The sequence below is a fragment of the Hippichthys cyanospilos genome, chromosome 2, assembly GCF_059441005.1.
Source record: "Hippichthys cyanospilos isolate Australia breed blue-spotted pipefish chromosome 2, RoL_Hcya_1.0, whole genome shotgun sequence".
Lineage (NCBI taxonomy): Eukaryota > Metazoa > Chordata > Actinopteri > Syngnathiformes > Syngnathidae > Hippichthys > Hippichthys cyanospilos.
In genome coordinates, this window is record NC_142370.1 from 5522118 (window position 1) to 5543404 (window position 21287).

Below are 21287 nucleotides of genomic sequence, written 5' to 3' on the forward strand. Positions count from 1 at the left end.
AGTCGCGTTGCATGTTTACATGTTCCTCAGACATGCATAGCTTCAGTGGAGAATTGTTCCTAGGTGAGTGGCTGTGAGTTGATTTTTTTAAGCTGTTTTCGTGAGGGTTAATCAGAAGCACTTTATTTAGTGGCAGGTGCGTGCTGACTCCTACTTAACACGAGTTTAAATAGCCATGCCATGTTTGAATTTTCTACAGCGACATTGATTGCAGTATGAGGGGATGCACACTTGTGCAACCGTATCTCCATTTTTTGTTTTTACTTCTCTCTTAAAGGTAGTTTGAAATCATTAGTTTCATCTTTTATAGAGAAAATATATTTTGTTCTGTAGACCTCGCCCATAGGCTCACTAACGACCCATCTGGTGACACATACAGGAAGACACACGTAGGCAGACGTATATAGCTCAAAAGTAATAAATATAATTGTTGTCAAATTGAATCGGTTGGTGAATAAAAATGACACTTATTAATTTTTTAAATTTAATAATGCTAATACATTTGAAATGACTTTGTTTCTCTCCCGCAAATATTTGTTCTGGGGCTCCTTGGATATATATACTTCTGAGCAAAACTGCATATGTTCAAAATACTTTGCATTGACAGTAGAATGTCGGCAGGATATCGAAATAGCTAGTGGAAATAAAAAGATCAGTGCGAGATGACTTTTTTTTTTTTTTTTTTTTTTACTGGTGAGAAGCATTTCCACATGCTAATCAGGCTAGTAATTTAAGTACAAATCACAAGCAGCTACACTCATCATAATAATCGGCTAAGAGTTATTCTGTAGTTGCATTTGAGTGTGTCTGAGAAAAATGTTGCTGGGCAACCTGAATAATTATTATTCGCTTTGCATCGCCTCCTAAATGTTCAGTTGTGAGAATGGCACAGTTGAAGAATGTTCAGTCGTGAGAATGGCACAGTTGAAGAATGGCGCGCACGCCCACCTCATAGTGCAGAGGTCGCAGGTCCGATTCCGACTCCAGCCTTTTTGTGTGGAGGTCCACCATGTTGGCGTAGGTTTTCAAAATTCAATCGGGCACGCCTGGAACCGGAGAATCACCACACCTTGAAAGTGCACAAGTAAGCAACATTAGACATTGACTAAAGCATGTATGCGATAATATGCCCCATAGTGACTGGTCTATTTTTCCAGTCAGACCAGGAGCATGCATAATAATGAGTTTCTGTGCTTATTAATTTAATTCGTTGGGCACCCTAACTGCAGCGCAGTTGAAAAGTGGTTAGCATGTCTCCCACACAATTCTGAGGTTCAAATCTGCACTCTGTCCTTCTTGTGTGGTGTCAAAGTTCTCCCCATGCTTGTGTGGATTTTCTCCAGGTACTTCCTTCCACGTTGCAATAACATGCCAGGCTAAGAGCCTAATAACTCACGAGCAAAATATTTCAATAATTTTCCCAATGAGAAGGGCCAGTCTTCTTGCCTGTCCAGGGTACTCCCCGCCAAATTGCAATGGGACAAGTGGAAGATGGCTTGTCTGTCTATCTTGTCCACAGAGGATATGGAGGACATCTACATTATTGGATTTTTGATAACAGGGATTCTCCTGATTGGAGATGGCGGATTTCTGATCGAATCGTAAAATTGACCAGACGGGTGCGGCCGGATTGGAGAAGAGGCTGCCAGTCTTTTTTGAAGGCGCTGGGCGAACAATCAACGCTTAGATTCATGATCTGAACTGCAAACTGAATGTGGTTCTTCAATTCTCAAACAAAACGGTTGTCATCATGGAGAGGTTGGTGCCATGCTTTGAAAATGTTTTCCTAATTTGGCTAATTAGCCCATTCAGAGTCTATCCCTAATCCTGCTTTGAACTCAAGACTGATAACATTGTCACCAGTCTGCTCCCAAAACAACTGCCATCTGGACTCGTTCCCCTCGGAGGACAAGAAATTCTTGAGATGCAGCAATCTTTTCTCTCCCTTCTATCAGGTGGCCTATTGATTGGACTGAACTGGCTGCTCTCAGAACTCTCATGCACACACATCCACAGATATCATACATGCACAACCCCGCTCTTCAACATCGGCGCTGGTCCAAATCTATAATAATAGGGTATAATCATGACGTGACTGCCTCTGTGGAAGTGCGATACTGGGTGCTGCTGACTGGGGCTGCATCATGCCCCCCCCCCCCCCCCCCTCCCCTCCCTCCACAGTCCCTCTCCCGGCCACCTACATTTTGTGTGAGATACATCTATCTATCTATCTATCTATCTATCTATCTATCTATCTATCTATCTATCTATCTATCTATCTATCTATCTATCTATCTATCTATCTATCTATCTATCTATCTATCTATCTATCTATCTATCTATCTATCTATCTATCTATCTATCTATCAAAAAAGGGAAAGAAAAACATAGGATTTCCTTCGCCTTTTACCCCTGGGGGAAATGAAAATATTGTCAATCTTGGACATATTGAAAACCCACTGTTTTATCCAATTTTTGCATTGATCTTTTCAAATATAACTTGCGAATGGACTCCCATAATGCACAAGTTTTCAAAAGTCATAATACTCTTAATTAGGACATATAAATAATTCCTCTTTCATTCTCATAAATACAGTATATAAAAATAGTGTAGTTACTTTTGCTACTATTGCATTTTTACAATTTTTGTATTATATATTATATATAATATTTATATTTGACAATGTTATGACCCTTTCAAAGTCAATGTAAAGTAAATGTCATTTTCAAAAGTCATAATACTCATAATTAGGACATATAAAATATCTTTTAATTTAAAAAATATATAAAAATGGTGTAGTCACTTTTGCTACAATTACATTTTTACAATTTTTGTATTATTTTATATATTATGTATAATATTATATTATATTTGACGATGTTATGGCCCTTTCAAAGTCAGCCCAAGTTGAGTGATCATAAGGCCAGGCGAGTGAAAAATCCCCAGACACCCAGAGGTTAAATGGACTCAGTGCTGCCTGGTAGGCTTCAGATTCATGGGGATGACAAATGTTCCGAAGGAAACCATCAGTGACACCTTCCATAAAGACAAAATATCTCCGAAAAAGTAAAAGAACTTGAATGCTCAGAAAGCCCTTAATCAAAGCATGTGAACAGAGTCTTGGGAGTAAGGAGAAATCGCGGTGAGACAAGGTGCATGTGACCCGGATGTGACTGCAGCTTTGATGAGATTGTCACGTAATGACAAATTTAGAAATCTGGGGGAGCTTCTTACTGAGAGAACCTTTGGCTTAAAATATGGTATCAAAGCAACTTGGGTTACCCGAAGCGTGGCAAAGGCTCATCACCGCCATACCACACCGCATTGATGCTGTCATTGAAGTCAAAACAGGACCAACTGAGGGTATATTACTTTAATTCACTTTTCAGAAGGCATCATGTCTGTATTTAAGATCGTTTTTGCTGACCACATGAAATATTCCAATTTTGTGAAACACTGGAATAAAAAAACAAAATAAAATAAAATTGTGTCTTTATGCCATACTCATCCAAATTGCAACACATTTGAAATATTTCACGCTATGTGTGGCGAACACACATTTAGTTTTTGAAGCAAAATATCTAAATAAATTAGGCCAAAATTTGGCCACCTAGGACCCAAGTCCTAGCACCTCACAGTACAGCACAGTCCAGTTTGTACAGTACATTACAGTAATGTTTCTGCTAGAGGGCGGTGTAACCCCAGAATGATTGCTTCAGGCTGCAAATTGTGTGTGACACCCTGGCTGCAGATGGCTTGGCAGTTTGATCAGTCTTTTGGACTTTTATTACATTATTTGCACATCAAAAAGTAAAAGCACACCACAAAATGTAAAAAGGTATGGGGTCATTGCAGAACGGAAGGACATTTTGGCTTCAAAGTTCTTAAAAAGTAAACCGTTTTTCTTAATTGCTATTCATCAATAATAGGTAATCAACTATCATTGGCTTAGTTATTACGAACACAGTGGTACAATGGTACAATTTCTAAATAATATTTTGCACTACAGGATATTTTGCATCATCCTCATATATATATATATATATATATATATATATATATATATATATATATATATATAGTGCCCAGCGTTAATGAGTACACCCCCTCTAAAAAGTTATACATACCCTTCACAATATATCATTGAAAATAAATGGTATTTACAAAACGTGCATAAGTAAAGTTTCATACAGCAACTGTTGAAGATTTGACTCATAAGAAAGTTCAATAATATAACTCAGATGACATATTTCTCAGTTTTAGTTCAATTTCTGTGGTGCAAAAAGGAGTACACCCCACTGTAGTTCTCTGATCAAAGCTACAATTTAGGCTCCTAATGTGTAATTGATTAACCATTCAACAACAGGTGAGTCTAATTAGTCATCACACAGGTGTTCATTAGGCAGTTGGCTACAAAAGGGTGTCACCTGAAGCAAACCACCCCTGCTGTCCACAATGGCACCACATGGAAGAGAACTGACACCAGATCTACGCCAGAAAATAATTTCTGCACACCAGAAAGGTAGAGGCTACAAGACCATAAGTAAAGCCTTACTTATTAGTAAGAATACAGTTGCAAAAGTAATTCAAAAGTTTAAGAAAGCTGGAACTCCAACCATTGCACAGAGACGTCCAGGTCGACCACGAAAGTTAACACCACGGCAGGAACGTCTAGTGATGAGAAAGGTTGAAGAAAACCGGCATGCAAGTACAAGGGACTTATCTGTGGAAGTACAAAGTGTAATTGGAGTGCCTGTGTCTCGTGACCTAATACGCCGGACAGTGCAGAGGAATGGCATGCATGCATGTCGTCCTCGGAGGAAGCCTCTCCTAAAGCCCCGCCGCAAGAATGCCCGTCTAGAGTTTGCTATGGCCCATTTCATGAAAGATGAGCGCTACTGGGACTCTATAGCGTGGAGCGATGAGACCAAAATCAATCTCTTTGGAACCGATGGCTTCAAAACTGTCTGCCGTCGCAAGGGTGAAGAATACAAAGAAAAGTGCATGGTGCCCACAGTGAAACATGGTGGTGGTAGTGTCCTTGTGTGGGGCTGCATGAGTGCTGCTGGTGTTGGGGAGCTGCATTTCATCGATGGCATCATCAATTCAGCAATGTACTGCCACATACTGAACACTAAGATGCTTCCATCCCTTCATGCCCTTGGTCGTCGTCCCCTATTCCAACACGACAATGACCCCAAGCATACATCTAAAGCCACTGCAGCCTTTCTGAAAAGCAAGGAGGTGACAGTGATTCCATGGCCAAGTATGTCACCTGATCTCAACCCAATTGAGCATCTGTGGGGAATTCTGAAGAGACAGGTTGAGTGTCACTCTCCTTTCCAACCTCCAATCTCTGAAAGAGATCATAGTAGAAGAATGGAAAAAGATTGATGTTGCCAAATGTTCCCAACTTGTCCATTCTATGCCCAGGAGACTTGGAGCTGTCATTGCAAATTACGGAGGACGTACAAAGTACTGAATGTTCTGAATTTAGCACTTTTGTTGTGGGGTGTACTCATTTCTGCGCCACCCTAATTTCTGTTAAACTAAAAAATCTAAGTTATATTAAACTTTTTTGTTTCAGTTATCTGTTCAGGTGTTATAATAAACTTCATCTGTGAATATTTTGGGAGTATTTGTATTATTTTCATTTAAATATTATATAAAATGTTACTTTTCAGAGGGGGTGTACTCATTAACGCTGGGCACTGTATATATATATATATATATATATATATATATATATATACACACATACAGTTTCTTCCACTCCATCTGCTCCATGCTATGCTCAGGATGTGAGTCGATTCATTTATTAGTGGTTCATTATTACTGCCCTTGTTGCTCTATTGATGTTTTTTTGTTTGTTTTGTTTTTGCTTTATTGCCTACTTTATTATTTGTTCGATTGTGGAATGTAGTCTATTCGGGGAAAAGAACAGAATAAGAATTTCATTATAGTATGACTATGCATATGGCAATAAAACTCTCGAATCTTGAATGATAAATAAACACATTTACCCTAATTACATTAACAGGGTTGCTTTTATGCACTAATGTTAACTTTCCCTCCGGAGTAGAAACGAGTTTTAGCTAGCTGTTACTGCGTGCTGACCAAGAGGACAAACCTAATTACGTAAATAATAAAGAAAAAAAAATCTGTCTGATTAAATGCGTAATATAGGGTTGCATGAGGTAGAATGAGAAATTCGAGTAGGGCAGTTTTATTTTGTTTTTGCCATTTGAAGTGTAATTGTGATGAAATAAGGATAGGCGTCTTTTTTTCAGGCACTTTGATGCTCTTGGATTTTGTCAAACTCATTTTAGCTTGCGGGCCTTATGGAGGAAAATCTATTTCCAAGTGATCCGCACCAATAAAATCATGATATACATTTATATAGCTCTAAAACAACAACTTTGATGTATTAGTACTGTATTTTTATTACTAATAGTAAAAACAAAACATCTTTATTAATAATAAAACATTAACATAACTAATAATCATGAAACATGTCAAGTTTTTCATCCATTAAAAAGAATCAGCTCGTTTTTATACTTTACAAAATCATCTTGCAGACCAAATTAAACCCCTTTGCTGGAACCAGCCCACGGGCTTCGACAAACCTTTAACCGTTATATATGCTGTAAAAAAAAAAAAAAAAAAAGAACAGTTGTTGAATTTTTTTTATATGACTTTTTCCTTGTCAATGTTAAAAGGGATACAGTTTTAGGCATACTGTACTCATACACTTTTTATCGATCAATCTTATTTATGGTCGGTGAGGCGAAAAAAAAAAGAAAGAAATTCAAATTCCATTTCAACTGTTTGATTTGAAATTTTTTTTGGTCATTACAGTGTGCGGGACAAGAGAAAAGTTGCATTTTAGGGGGTGCGATAGACTTATTTAGTATTTTTTAAAACTGTTTTCAAGCATTCGTTTCTCTTAGTTTTTTTTTTTTTTTTTTTTAGATTTGGTCACATGACAAGTACATTTACTCAGAAACTGCATGTCTTTTTGTATTGTATTTGTATTTAAAATTTGATGGGTGTAATATATGTCCTCCAATTCTGGAATGATCCATTAAGACTGATAGAGTGATGATATCATCTCAATGTACTGTACTCCTAAATGTACTTTTTCATAATAAAAAGTGGGCCTGGTTTGTTCAACACAAGGCCCTATTTACATTGAACTATTTCTATAACTATGTTCCTGTTTATAAATGACAACTGTTGAGTCCACAGGTTAATTTTGAACCTCCAGTCGCCTAGTGGGAAAGCATTTAATTCTCGTGCTTGTCACAATCATCCCCAAGTTGAGTGAAAGCTCACGATACTTACTTGGGAGTCATTTAGGTTCTGCTACTGTAGCTCTGCTTGGAGTGTGTTTGAAACAGGAAACCGAAAGCAACTGTTGCTTTAAGTTTGGAAATTTGCAACTTCCTCCTCATCTTCAACATCCGATGGCAAGTTCCTCCTCCACAGCCACCTAAAAGGTGAGCTGAAAATTGGCAGTCTAAAGCAAGGCAGTACGACATAAATGTTCATCAGTAATGTCGCTGATGGTAGTGTGTTTTATCGCCTTACGATAAATCAGGGGTTCTCACACGTTTTGGAGTCAGAGACCCCTTTTCGAAAGCAAATAGCGTTATTAAATATTCAATTATTAAATTTACAAAAATAAAATAATAACAAAAATATATACTGAATACAATATCACTAATAGGTGGCCTTTTTATTCAGCAACATATTCTTTTTGACAAGTATATTTTCTACTTTTCAGCTGTACTGAAGTTTAGAAAATAAAAATTGCAAATTGCACGCCTCCTTATAGAAAACCGGGTCGATTTCCAATAATTTAGTCGAAAACAGCATTGTAAAATAGTTTTACTTTTAGTTTTGCTGGCTTCATCACCTCGTGAGCAAGAATTTGTAGACACAAAACGCATTTTGAAAGATTTCAATATTATTACATTTTTCAAAATATATGAAATCATTCCATGCCGGGGACGTATTTTCACGTTGTTTTTTCAGAGTCCACACATTCAAAGCCAGAAACTTAAGTATTAAACCTATGCTTAAGTACACAAAGTATATTAATTTTGAGATACTTAATTATGAAGTCGATACTTAAGTATCTGGGATTGAATGTCTGGACTCTTAAAAAAAAAAAAAAAAACGTGAAAATACGTCCCTGGCATTGAATGAGCTGAACTCCTTGAATTGATTGCTTTATTGGCAATTTAATATAAAATAACATGAAATGAACACAAATATTTACAAATAAATATATATTTGATTTAAAAACCCAAATTATTTCATGGACCTCCTGCAGTCAGGCCACAGTTCCCCGGGCGGGGGTCGGCGGACCCCACTTTGAAAACCTCTACTGTACAGTAAATGACTAGTTGATGAAGAAATCCCTTGGCTAATGTGACATCGCTTAACTGACAGAGAATGTTTCACAGGAGCGCGGTGTTCAGATCCACTTCCCTATTTGCTCCAAACTAAAAGGGTGAAGTGTTGAGCGTACGCGCACTCACTTTTCTGCTTAACGCCCCTCGCACTACACTTGCACCTAAAATCAACATGGGGAACTTGGCGGCCAACGAGGGACTCTCCATCTTTGTCATTGTAAGAACTCTTGCCATAATCTTTACTCGCTGACTTTGATTTATTTTGTCCTTCATGACGCTAGAATTTTCGGAATAGGGAAAAGTGATTTTAGATCACTTTTCCCCATTCCCCATTATTATTACACCGGAACATTGCGATGACATCCTCGTTCTTTGTGCTTCTGTTTGTTTAGCTAAAACCTTGAACAAACTGGACAAAACGGGACGAGACCCTCGGGCTTTGTGCGAGAAAGCGGGACGGACCGGCAGATAAATAAATCGATTGGGAAAAATCTGTTGGAAGGTCCGAACTCCAACGTGAATCAGAGGCACTTGAAATGAAGGACCGATGACATCATCGTTCTTTGTGCTTCTGTTTGTGTAGCTAAAACCTTGAACAAATCGGACAAAACAGGACGAGACCCTCGGGCTTTGATACAGATACATAAATAGATCGGGAAAAAGCTGTTGGAAGGTCCGAACTGGAACCTGAATCAGAGACACTTGAAATGAAGGAACGCATGTGTCATAGAGGTTGATGATTGTATTCGAACTCAAAACAATCAAGGACTGCCTCGAAGGGAAAAACAATTGTCGGTAGAGTGAAGCAGCCTAATTAAAACAATTGGAATGAAAGCAGTTTTATCAGATGTACTCAATGTGCTTGTTATTGTCTGCTTCAGCTGGTTTGGCTTGCCATTAATGCCTTCCTCTTCGTCCATTTCTACATGGCCTTTCTGGTCGACAAATGGTTCTACACGCGCGTGCTGCTCGGGGTGAGTGCTACGCCAGAGATTCTTCGTACGACGTCCTTTTAATGTTACGCTGCAGCTCAGATTCACTTTGGATCGTCGCATTTGGCCGTTTTCCCAGCTGCTCAAGAGGAAATCAAACGCATTCAAAATGACATCAAACAAAAAGCCACGATGCTTTCCGAAATATGGAAGACTGAAAGCGTCATTCATCAATGACATGTTTTATGGAAATAATGACAGTTTTAATTCATTAATGAAACATTTACTCAATTAACGACACTTTGAAAGTATCGATGAAGCGTCTAATGAACTAATAATGAATGACACATTGTGTTTCGTGAATTTCTTTTTCTATCTGCCTCTGCCCTCAACGTTTGATGAGCGAGCCCTAACACCTGATTGCTTACCCTGCACTTCCAGCCAAGACAGATCAGGCTAACTCATTCAACCCTTAAAGAATGAAGAAGTGTCATTCATTAAATACATGTTTCATTCATTAATTACAAGTCTCATTGATTAAATACATGTTTGGTTAATTAATTGAAAGTGTCATCAATCGAATAAATGTTTCATTAATTTATGAAAATTGTCATGAATTAAATACATGTTTCATTCATACGTTAAAAGTTTAATTGCGTGCCATTATTTAATTAAAAGTGTCATTTTTAACAAGTCCTTAAATAATTAACAAAAAGGGTCATGAATTAAATCGATGATTCATTAATTAATTAAAAGCGTCAACAAGTAAATACATGTTTCATTAATAAATAAAGCATTTAATAAAACATGTTCTCAATTCGTGATACCAATGATAGATCATGAATGAATTGTATGTAAAAGTGCATTCATGAATTAATTGCCATTACATAGATAAATGTTTCATTGATTCATGAAATGTTCTATTGAATTAATGACATGTTTAATTAATGTATGAAACATGGAATGAATGAATGACACTTTCATGGAGTTTCATGGATTTATTTGATCCGTCAACCTCTCCCATCACTCTTTGATGGGCGAGCCCAAACACGCGACAGGTTACACCGCTCTTCAAGCCAAGGCGGGTCCTAACACCCGATTGGCTACCCTGCTATTCAATCCAAGACGCGTATTTGATTCACGGCAAACATTCAATGAATTCATGACACGTTGAAGCAATTACTGAATGGTACAATTATTGATTAAAAGTTGGCACTTTGGGTCCTCCGCACCGAAATAGGAATGAAGCTTCTCTTTTCAAAACTTCCTAAGGATGTTTGGGCCATTTCCCATCAGTCTGACAACATTGGAGCTAAAAGCGTCTCTGATTTTCAGCATGCTTTGTCATGGGCTCGAGCTCCGGCCGCCTGCCTTAACTTCAACTGCATGCTCATCCTGCTCCCCGTCTGCAGGAACCTACTCTCCTTCATGCGTGGCTCCATTCAGGTAGCAGATTTTGCAACGCTCTTCTGCTTCTATGAATTCTCTCTAACTGAATAAGTGTTCAGTTCTGCAGCCGCACAGCCGCTCGGCAGCTGGACCGGAACATCGCTTTCCACAAGCTGGTGGCGTACATGATCGCCTTTCACACAGGTACCGTCGCCTGACACGATGTGTTGCGTCACCTCTTTGACCTTGTCCTCTCCTCGTCTTTTAGCCGTGCACATAATTGCGCACTTGTTCAACTTTGAGTATTTCATGGACGCTCAGCTGGACCGCAACAGCAGCCTCCTGCCCTTTGTGCTATCTGAAATTGGCAATGGCGACAACGCGTCCTTCCTCAACCCCATCAGATCCAATGAAACGGTGGGCAAAATACAAAAGGCGTTAACCGAGCAGGCGTACGAAAGACTGCCCGTGAAGTTGAACTTCCTTTTTCTTTTCAACAGAACCCGACCATCGTCATGTTTACCACCATCGCCGGTGTGACGGGTGTGGTCATCACGCTGGCCCTCATCCTCATCATCACCTCTTCCATGGAGGTCATTCGCCGGTCGTACTTTGAGGTGTTCTGGTATACCCATCACCTCTTTGTCCTCTTCTTTATCGGACTGGTGTTCCACGGCTTTGGGTATGAAAACACCCGTATCAAATGTTCACTTCCCCCTTGTGCGGGGGTGTCAAACTCATTTTTGTCGCCGGCTATTTTGTATTTTTGTATTTTTTGTATTTTGTAATATTTTGTATTTTGTGCCGCGGTACAATTCTCTCATTGGGCCGACAAAATGAGGAAACCGAGTCCATTTGATGTTGTCTCGTAGCGCCGTTACTCTACACCGCACATTGATGGCTTAGTAGTTTTGAAATCGGAAGGATAAGAGTTTGTTGATCTATTGTGGAAGTTACTGTAAGAAAACGAAGCAAAAATTCTCAACTTTATTATACACGGCATGTTAAAATTTCGGAACTGAGTTTCGCTACGGTCATGGAAGTTTTCTTTTGCCGGCCACATAAAATGACATGGCGGGCCGGATTTGGCTCAGTTTGACACCCGTGTCCTCGCATATTGATGTGCATTGCCTGTTTAGGAGGATTGTGCGAGGACAGACGTCTACCAGCTTGACAACCAACGACCCACTGGTCTGCGCCGACCGGTTTGAAGACTGGGGAAGAAATGACACAGACTGCGCGGTTCCAGTCTTTGCCGGAAACCCACCAATGGTACATGGCCAAGGCTGCCGTCTCTAAGTACCGTTGCGTGCGCGATAACTTAACCTCGCATTTATCCAGACCTGGAAGTGGATCGTGGGACCCATGATCCTGTACGTATGCGAGAGGCTTGTTCGAATCTATCGTTCCCACCAAAAAGTGGTCATCACAAAGGTAAGTGCGTGTGGAGTAGAAGTTGGAAGTTGCGACGTCGCCAAAGTCCAATCTGACAAAATGCGGCGCGCAGGTGGTGATGCATCCCTCCAAAACTCTGGAACTCCAGATGAAGAGGAAAGGTTTCCGCATGGAGGTGGGCCAGTACGTCTTCATCCAGTGCCCATCTGTTTCCAGGCTGGAATGGCACCCCTTCACCCTGACCTCAGCCCCAGAGGAGGACTACTTTAGTGCCCACATTCGGATTGTTGGCGACTGGACTCAGGCGTTGTATGAAGCCTGCGGAGGAGACAAAACTGAGCCTCAGGAGGCTTGGAAACTGCCCAAGTATGAAAACACGCTGTCTCTTTTCTGGAAATTGTTCCCGATTATGTTTGATTGCTGCTACCAGTAGCTGTTGGAGAAGGCATCGCCCCAGGTGGCCCATTGTGCCATTGTGATTCCTTTCATTTAAAGAGAGGATGCAGACGCAGGGGATGTCGGTAATTATCGCTGGGAACAATCTGATAGGAGCGGCATCAAATGGGTTGCGCAGCATATGTTTTTCCATTTAGACCAGAAGAAAACATTCGAGATGAATAGAACACAAGAGGATTTGAGGACATTTACATTTCAGCCACTTGGATCGTTTAACGAGCACATCGGTTCTTGCAGGGTAGCCATCGATGGGCCTTTTGGCACAGCCAGTGAGGACGTCTTTCGGTATGAGGTGGTGGTGCTGGTGGGGGCGGGAATTGGTGTCACGCCTTTTGCGTCCATCCTCAAGTCTGTGTGGTACAAACGCATTCAGAACCAAGATGTCTTCACCAGAAAGGTAAGATGCGGTGACGCACAATAAAGCGCTTAACTACCTGCACGAGAACTTCAAACAATGCCTCCTTGTTTGCGATGACTTTGGATTCTATGAGGGTACACAGACGCAGTTCATTAGTTACCGTCATTTCCCAAATATTAGACACACTTTTTCCCCCATATATGAAGGCCAAAAGTATGAGCGGGTCCTATAAAAGGTAACTTCAAAATCATAATTTTTTTTTTTGACTCGACGCCACTCAAAGTAGACTGATCCGTCAGCCACATAAACCGAGTTTTGACACACAAATGTGCACTTTTATTCTTGCTTACAATAATTACCGTAACGGGACAAGCTACAGGGCGGACGTCAAGTGACTGTTAGCAGCAAATGCAGCTGACACCAGCTCATGTTAGCTGAGGTTGTTACGGCATTATTTTCAACAAAAGAAGCGAGCAGACTGAACCAACGTCCAGAATATTACTAAAACCGAGAGGAGAACGTTTCCAGATGATTCAATTAAGAATGCACCGGTTAGAGGACACGGAAAGGTAATCCATTTGACCCGTTTATCAATTGCGGTCTTTCGGCATATATACGCGGCCGTAAACTCGGATGCTGCGATACTTCGGCTATTTATGGTCAAATGAACTCGAGCCGCCCCGCGAGGAAAAGGATAAACAACTGCATGGAGCACGTTACGCTGGCGCTGGGTTATATGAAGGCTTTGGGAAAATGAGATTTTGTCTGTTTTGCTATAGGTTTTACACTATTGCCAAAGTCTGTGCGTCTTCGACACGGTAACATAGAAAATACCAGAATTTGTCCCCCAAATTAAGGGTGCGTCTTGTTCCGGGGTGCATCTTATATTTGACGAATTGCAGTATTTGGGAGATAAGGAATTGGGAACGCGTCACGCAATCTTTTTTTAACCGGCTCGTCTCTGCGTGAGTGGAAGTGCCACTCAAAACAGTTTCCTGTGAGAGCGCGAACCCCAATCATCTCCATCATGTTCCTGTCCAGATCTACTTCTACTGGCTTTGCCCTGAGACGCAGGCCTTCGAGTGGTTTGCGGATTTGCTGCAGTCGCTGGAGGCCCAGATGGCGGCAAAGAGTGTGACGGACTTCCTGAGCTACAATATCTACCTCACTCGCTGGAAGGAGGCAGAGGTGTCTGATATGCCGCAAAGCTTTCAAGGGAGACGCTTATTTTATTCAACTCTGTTGTTTGCAGGCGGCCCACTTTTGGGTGCACCACGAGGCGGAGAACGACCCGATCACGGGGCTTAAACAGAAAACCCTTTATGGGAAGCCTAACTGGGACAGCGAGTTTACCAGCATTGCATCAAAGCATCCGGGGTAAGATCACGTCGGCGGCTTGAAGAAAGTTCAAACCGTGACCCGGATTCCATCATGCGACTTTGCAGTAAGCTCCTTGAATTTGTGCTTCCACAGAACCAAAGTTGGAGTATTCCTTTGCGGGCCACCACAGCTGGGCAAGTCCCTGGAGAAACAGTGTTTGTCACACTCGGAGGCTGACGTCAAATTCATCTTCAACAAAGAAAACTTTTAAAACGTCCGTCGACACCTGAGTCTGTCACCATCCAGATGCCTCGGAGCATACTGTTTCTGTCAATGTTTAGAATTAGATGAATCCAATTTGTTGTATTCTCAGGGCATTGAATCACTTGCAACTGGATTGTTCTGGTTGGAGATGTGATGTTTGCCTTTCATCTGGGGGGCTTGACCCCCGACCCATAAATGTGTGGTAAACCTCGATTGAGAAACAACCGCAACAGTTCAGTCGCCGATGAGAATTTGCTCGAGCGTTACCTAACCCTTAACTGGGCGCGCTTTCGGTCTCAACAGGCAAAACGTCTGCAAGCGTCCGTAACAGCCATTGCTTCAATTCTAACGCAGCCCTAAATGTCTCGGGAGTCCTGAAATTTCTTGCCTGTTTAGGACTTTAAAATAGAACAATGTGTGACTAACAAAGGCCGATTTTGCCTGTTTAGTCTATTGACCGAAAGCCGCCGCTCTGCCCAGTAAAGGGTTAAAAATTACCAGCAAGTATTTTCGAGTGATTCATAAGGCCTTTAAGTATGGCATCACACAAAAAACACCAGTCTTGACATGCAAAACGATTTTTTTTTTTGTAGCAGATTTTGAGGAAGCTCTGACATTTATTTCTCACAAGATGTTTTGTGCAAATTGTTGCATAAAAGCAGAGAAATGACCCGCTCGGTACTTTCCATGTTGACATGGTTCTGCTTTGGCAGTGCATCAATCTTTGCTTTCACAACCGCTTCTGTTTTTCAGCAGCCTCTCACGCACGACCACATGTAAAGCCTAATAGGACGTTCTGTAGAGGAAAACTTTCACTTCTTCCATCAGAGGCCATCGGTGTTCACAAATTTGATACAAACAACAAAAACAATGTCGACAGGAGTAATGATAGATTGCCTCAATCATTATCTTGGACAAATAAGACACAGATGAATGAGCCAGGGTCACCTGCGCAAAATGCTATGATTTAAAGTGATTCGCTGTTGTTGTGATGAACATTTATTTCGGTCAATGAAGTTATCGTTCATGTACTTAGGTGCGAGTTAAATAAACAAATACTGTATTTGAGTTTGGGCTTTTTTAGTTGGGGCATTTCACAATGTTTTCTTTTTATTTCTTCTGTGTGTTTACATCACTGATATTTAACAAGGAGGTTGTCAACCAGAATACTGTATATTAAATAAGATAAACAACATCATGAAGACTACCCCCTCAAAAGTCTCAGCTAAAGTGGTGAAAACAGCCAAATAAATCTTTAAAATACCTGGAAAAAATGCTCATCGAGACAAAAATTCCTACAGACATGTTGCATGCTTAAAACAACAGATTACAGAATAGAATAGCCTTATTATCATTGCAGCGTGTAGCATGCCCACCCATTTATGCAAAATAGGTGTTTGGAGCTGCAGCATGAAAAGTCCAACTTGGAATCCTTCTTTTCAATATCCATACTGCGCCGTCACAGCGAGGGTAAGGAAATAGCACTTGCAGAGTCTCATCCTTTCGCGCAAGCCACTTGCCTTCTATGCTATAGAAACGGCGAACGCGCTGACCACGCAGTACATGGTGCGGCTTTCCCACCTCACTGTGGAACTACCTGCAAGACAAAAGTGCGTTAGACACGAGAGTAGCGCTCAGGTCAGCCTGGCTGATTCTCCTCAAGTACCGTCCATGACCGTGTCCCAGTAGCAGGAGTTGGCCGTGTGGAGTCCGGCACCCGTTTTCTGCATCAAGGCACATGTGACTAAGGATGGAAAAAAAAAAAAAAAGGTCAAATTAGCGGGAAAAGTATCGCTTGCAATTCCGTAATAAAAACGACATCTGAATAGAAGAAAGACCGAACGAGAACCTATTGTCAAAACAGCACGCTGTGGATTCTACAACTTGGCAATTACGCATCATTTGCTCTGCGATGATGCTTGTAACTCAAATCTCTAATAAACTAACCATTAATGTGTTTCCAAAAATGTGCGCTCCTTGGCAACCGTGGCACGGCACAAATGTGGCTGGAAAAAAAACGTCTCACTTTGTGACTCAGTAAACTTCAGTAATGTCAGTTTACACGGAGGATAAAGAATCTATGCTTATAAGTATTGTTACAACGTCTGCCTACATGTGTCGCGTCACTTGAGTTCGAATATCAGTTGCTTCAAGTGTATAACCACCACATATTTAGCTGCTCTTCATCAGCCCGTCTACTGTTACTACTACTATTTTGCATTGTGGGTTACACTAGAGGTCATTTGAGCAACGTGCTTTTTTTTTTTAAACACAAGGCGAAATAGTTGTCATAAATTCAAGTGTTTATAAGAAGTTTTTCATCTCGTTTGACAGTAAACTGAGCGTGGCAATTAACAGCCTCAAGATACTTTTGAAGAATATTTCATGTGCCTGAGTTTGCAGCCACCATATGATATGTCGACTTTCAGCTCCCAAACCAGAGCAAGTATTAGTGAAGGGGTTAATTTGATCACAAAATCGTTTTTTCAAACAACTCCACATTTTTCACTCGACTCAAAATGACATCATATGCTGGAGGCTCAGGTGACGACCAATTAATCACCGTTCAGCTTTTGAACATCACATGACCAAAGGGTGATGCCACAATTTGTCATCACCCGACCCTTGAGCACAATTGATGTCATTTACAATGTTTTTTTTTTTAAACCCTTGAAAAAATAACGTCATATATTACTTGTTCATAAATCTAGGACAGGCCTTGGGACTTTTTGTCCCATCTGTATTTTCTAATAATAATGATGATATAAACATGCCAGAGAAGTGAAAATGATCACTACAATACATAGTAATCATAATCTATAGGAACACACACACACTATATATATATATATATATATATATATATATATATATATATATATATATATATATATATATATATATATATATATATATATATATATATATATATATATATATATATATATATATATATTTCCACAGCACTAGATGGTCCATTGACAAGGCAAGCTATCTTTTTGACAGTGGGCCCAGCACTGGCTTATTGTCTATGGAAAAGTTGCTAAATGGCACTAGAATGTGTAGATAGGTGTAGAAAGAACCGCTGGGGATGCCATTTCATCTTATTGCTACCATTCCTATGCCCACTGCAATTTTTTGAACAGCTATGGGACGCATTGTCCTAACGGGGGTGAAAGGGTTAAGGTAATTGTGCACTTTTTACAACTGAAGTGGCGGAAAAAAAAAAGAAAAGATTATCACTTTAAACAAGTTTCGCAAAAGCTATGAATGTTCCGGTTACGTTAATGCTTATTTTAGATCGGTATTCATTATTTTTGTCAGATTATTTTCCACAGGATTTTTTAAAAATAAATTGCACATTTAGTTCAATGTTTATTGGGTTATTTTTTCCATTGCAATCGATTAAAATTGTAATAGTGAATGATTATAATTTTAATCATGTGATTGATATTATATATTTTAGATGAGATATTTTTGATATATTAATATTAATCACGCAAAATCTGGAACACTATATTCCCAAATGAAACACACCAATGAACTTATATTGTTTGCCCAGTTTGACCAGTTGTGTGAGGCAGCGTTCCACTATAGCGGAGGTCCATTTGTTCACCAGATTCTGGTTGTAGTCATTGCCGCCCACAATATTCTCGATGCACTGAGAAACACAAGTATACAGACAGAGTACATGTCAGATGACAACACGTGATTCATGCTGTCATCAACAAGCCAAATTCGGCTTCAAACAGGCGTTCTTTTAGCATATGCCCCAGGCTTTCTAAGAAAAAAAAAAAAAAAAGAGGCTTCAAGATTTTTGAAGGCCACCGGTTCTGTGCCATCTTTCCAACCCCCCACCCAAAAGCCATTTTAATGCAGTCTTGCAGCAAAATCCGATTGTTTACATTGTTTCAATATGCTGAAAAGCGGATACCTCTTTGATAATGTTATCTGCTTCTTCGGGGTTGAATGAGCCCTGAAAAAAAGCAAGATATGAGGAGTAGTGGATTGCAGTGCAATAGTTTATGTCATCGTGTTGTAACCAGCATCAAGTACTGTATATCGTACTTTGCAGTCCTCCTAAGAACTTGAAGGCTAGCTCCGTTCACAATTTTTAGCAAACAAGCATTTAGCTAGCTACAAGCATCTAGCGATCAAGAAACAAGACAACTACGAACCTCGCTATGATACTCGTCCATCTTGCCGTCTTGGACTCTTGAAAAGTTCACAAAAGTGTTTAGGATTTTTTGTTGTTGTTGTTGTTTTTTGTAGAACAACAGAAAGTGCCGAAGAAAAATTCAGGGTGTAGCTTGCAACTGCAGACAGACAACGAACAGCTGAGAAGAGCAACTTGAAGAGGACGCTTGATTCACTAGTGACATCTGCTGGTCGGAAGACTTAATAACTTGCTGATATTCAGCTCATCAGGAAAAATAGCCGAAGTCACATTTGAATAGAATAAATAGTAACAAACTCAAAACTTATTTCATTCTAAAAATATTGACGAACCTTGGAATAAGGATTATTTGTGGCCTGGTCCAAAAATGTTATTTCTAATCTTACAGAAAAAAATGGTTGTGAGGTAATTCAAGCATTTTTGGTTCTACAGTTCTCATCTTGAGCAATTTGGGAAATCCGTTCATGTTGCGCTAAAGCAGTGGTGACTAACAAACGGCCTGGGGGCCGGTTCTGGCCCCCAAATGGGTTTAATCTGATTTTGTGAAGGATAAAAATGAGCTGAATGTTTTTTAAATGAAAAGTATGAAATGTTTATGATTATAGTAATGTTAATATTTTTCTATTAAAACTGATGTTCTACTTCTTTTATTTCGTACAGTATTAAAAAAAGAAGAATAAGAATAAATAAGAATGATTTATAATCAGTTATAATCTATAATAAAAGTTGTTGTTTTAAAGTTAGACCATGATTTTATTGGTCCGTTCAACTTGGGAATTTTCTTCCTATTTTCTTCCACGTGGCTCACAAGTTTAAACAAATTTTTGACTTGACTTTCGCCGATTTATGTAACTCAGTCATGAAATGACGTTGGAGACGGGGGAATCCGGGTCATTCGGAGGCAGACGTACAAGCGATCTTGTCGGATTAAAAAAGTCCATAGATATGTGCACATCAGTAAAACACTTCAAGTCAAAAGCAATGTTGAAGACATTTTTTTGTTTGTTTGTTTGTCATTTTGATTTTCAAATATGACTTGAATGAATAAATCACAAGGCAAGGTAGAAGAATGTGGAATTAGTTTTATGTAACTGCCACTTAAAATGTTTTTTTTTAAAGAGCCCGCTAGTTGGGTGGACACTTTGCTTGCTCTTGTCTTCTTGGCATTGTTTAAACCAGAATCACAGTGGTTCTGGCAGTGGTTCCCAAATGGGGGTACGAGTACCCCTGGGAGTACTTGAAGGAACTCCAGGGGGTCCTTGAGATTTTAAATAAAACAAACAAACAAAACACTTTTAAAATAATTATTTAATTAATGCAATGTTTCAGGTAGACACAAGTTCATAAAATGATTTTTTTTGTTAAGTAGGTTATTCAATTTCATTACTTTAAAAACACAGATTCTTCCCTGTACTATAATGGTCTGACCCAAATTGTCACTCCCACCTCTTGTTGTTGATTCTTTTTTGTGGACAAATATTAAATGATTTCTTTTTGATAGCAAATCTCTTCTCTGATCCAAAAGATGACGATTAATGTTGATTCTTTTTTTCTGTGGACCAATACAAATAAAGTTTGAAAAGTTCTAAAGGTTTAGGTTGATTTGAAAGTTATAAATCAGACAAATGATGGCATGTTTTTTATTTTTTATTTTTTTATGCCCCAAAATGCTTTGCGCTGGTTTAAGGGGAACTTGGCTGAAAAATTTTCAGTAATATTTCTCAGGGATTACATCACTGAAAAAAGGTTGAGAACCAAAGCGCTACCGCACAGGTGTAAGCTGGTCCTCAAGGGCTGGAGTCCATCTTTTCCAAGTTCCCAGAGGGCAGGAGTGGATACAACTCTTGTCCTCATTGGACGATGGTCACGCCGGGAGCCAATCGCATGTCTTGTAGGAGTGGCCGTCTGCCTCATGAAACTCATACACGCTGTTAAGTTGACACAAAAGAAGATCAGGAAAGAGCAGCGCTGCACTGGAGCGTTGGGAATCTCTTACCTACATTTCTTTTTTTTTTTTTTTTTTTTATGAATTGGAATTTCAAGCGTAAACTCTGACTGTTATCATGTTTGGTCAGCTACAGGCTTCACACTAATTAGACTTCCAGGTGCCGCTAATATAACCGTGGCTCTCTGTGAGACTACAGACAACGGGATGGGAACGGGAAAGGACAAGGACAGTACATTTACTGTACAAGGTTAAAAGAGTTAAGTAAATATGTGTACTGCAGTAGTTCGATGTCCGAGGAGTGCCCGTGGCAAATGCATTTATATTCAACTCATCTTTCTGGCATCCGGGGAACCTTCACAGCTGGTCTCTCCTGATCCACCTGTCAATCTCACCCATTCCATCCTACGCTCACTGGTGAGCACGACCCCAAGATACTTAAACTCCTCCGCTCGGGGAAGGACCTCATCCCGCACCTGGATATGACAATCCACTCTTTTCCAATTGAAGCCAATGATCTCTGATTTGGAGGTGCTGATCTTCTTTCAAGCTGCTACACACTCGGCTGCCAACCGCTACAGTGAGAGTTGGAGGTCAGGGCCTGAAGAAGCCAACAGCACCGTACCATCT

The 21287-nt window shown here is 40.0% G+C and overlaps 2 protein-coding genes across 5 annotated transcripts; one reads left to right on the forward strand and one right to left on the reverse strand.

Moving 5' to 3' along the window:
- The first annotated feature begins 28 nt into the window (after window positions 1–28).
- Window positions 29–15603, forward strand: cybb (cytochrome b-245, beta polypeptide (chronic granulomatous disease)). 4 transcript variants are annotated; one of them, XM_088407455.1, is made up of 14 exons: window positions 8519–8638; window positions 8814–9216; window positions 9303–9395; window positions 10689–10799; window positions 10862–10946; window positions 11011–11159; window positions 11243–11424; window positions 11882–12014; window positions 12084–12176; window positions 12250–12503; window positions 12831–12990; window positions 13993–14139; window positions 14204–14328; window positions 14425–15603. In XM_088407455.1, the coding sequence occupies exons 3-14, from the start codon at window positions 9348–9350 to the stop codon at window positions 14540–14542; spliced, it is 1605 nt and encodes a 534-aa protein (XP_088263581.1). In that variant the 5' UTR covers window positions 8519–8638; window positions 8814–9216; window positions 9303–9347; the 3' UTR covers window positions 14543–15603. The 4 variants fall into 4 exon arrangements, with proteins under 4 accessions (XP_088263584.1, XP_088263580.1, XP_088263581.1 ...); XM_088407457.1 differs by having other exon boundaries at window positions 8814–9212; XM_088407458.1 differs by lacking the exons at window positions 8519–8638; window positions 8814–9216 and adding an exon at window positions 29–63.
- On the reverse strand, window positions 15098–18886 carry LOC148426983 (dynein light chain Tctex-type 3-like). Its single transcript, XM_088407459.1, has 5 exons — window positions 18714–18886; window positions 18470–18511; window positions 18073–18196; window positions 16202–16279; window positions 15098–16132 (listed from the first exon to the last, which is right to left on the reverse strand). The coding sequence occupies exons 1-5, from the start codon at window positions 18732–18734 to the stop codon at window positions 16059–16061; spliced, it is 339 nt and encodes a 112-aa protein (XP_088263585.1). The 5' UTR covers window positions 18735–18886; the 3' UTR covers window positions 15098–16058.
- Between the last annotated feature and the right edge of the window lie 2401 nt (window positions 18887–21287).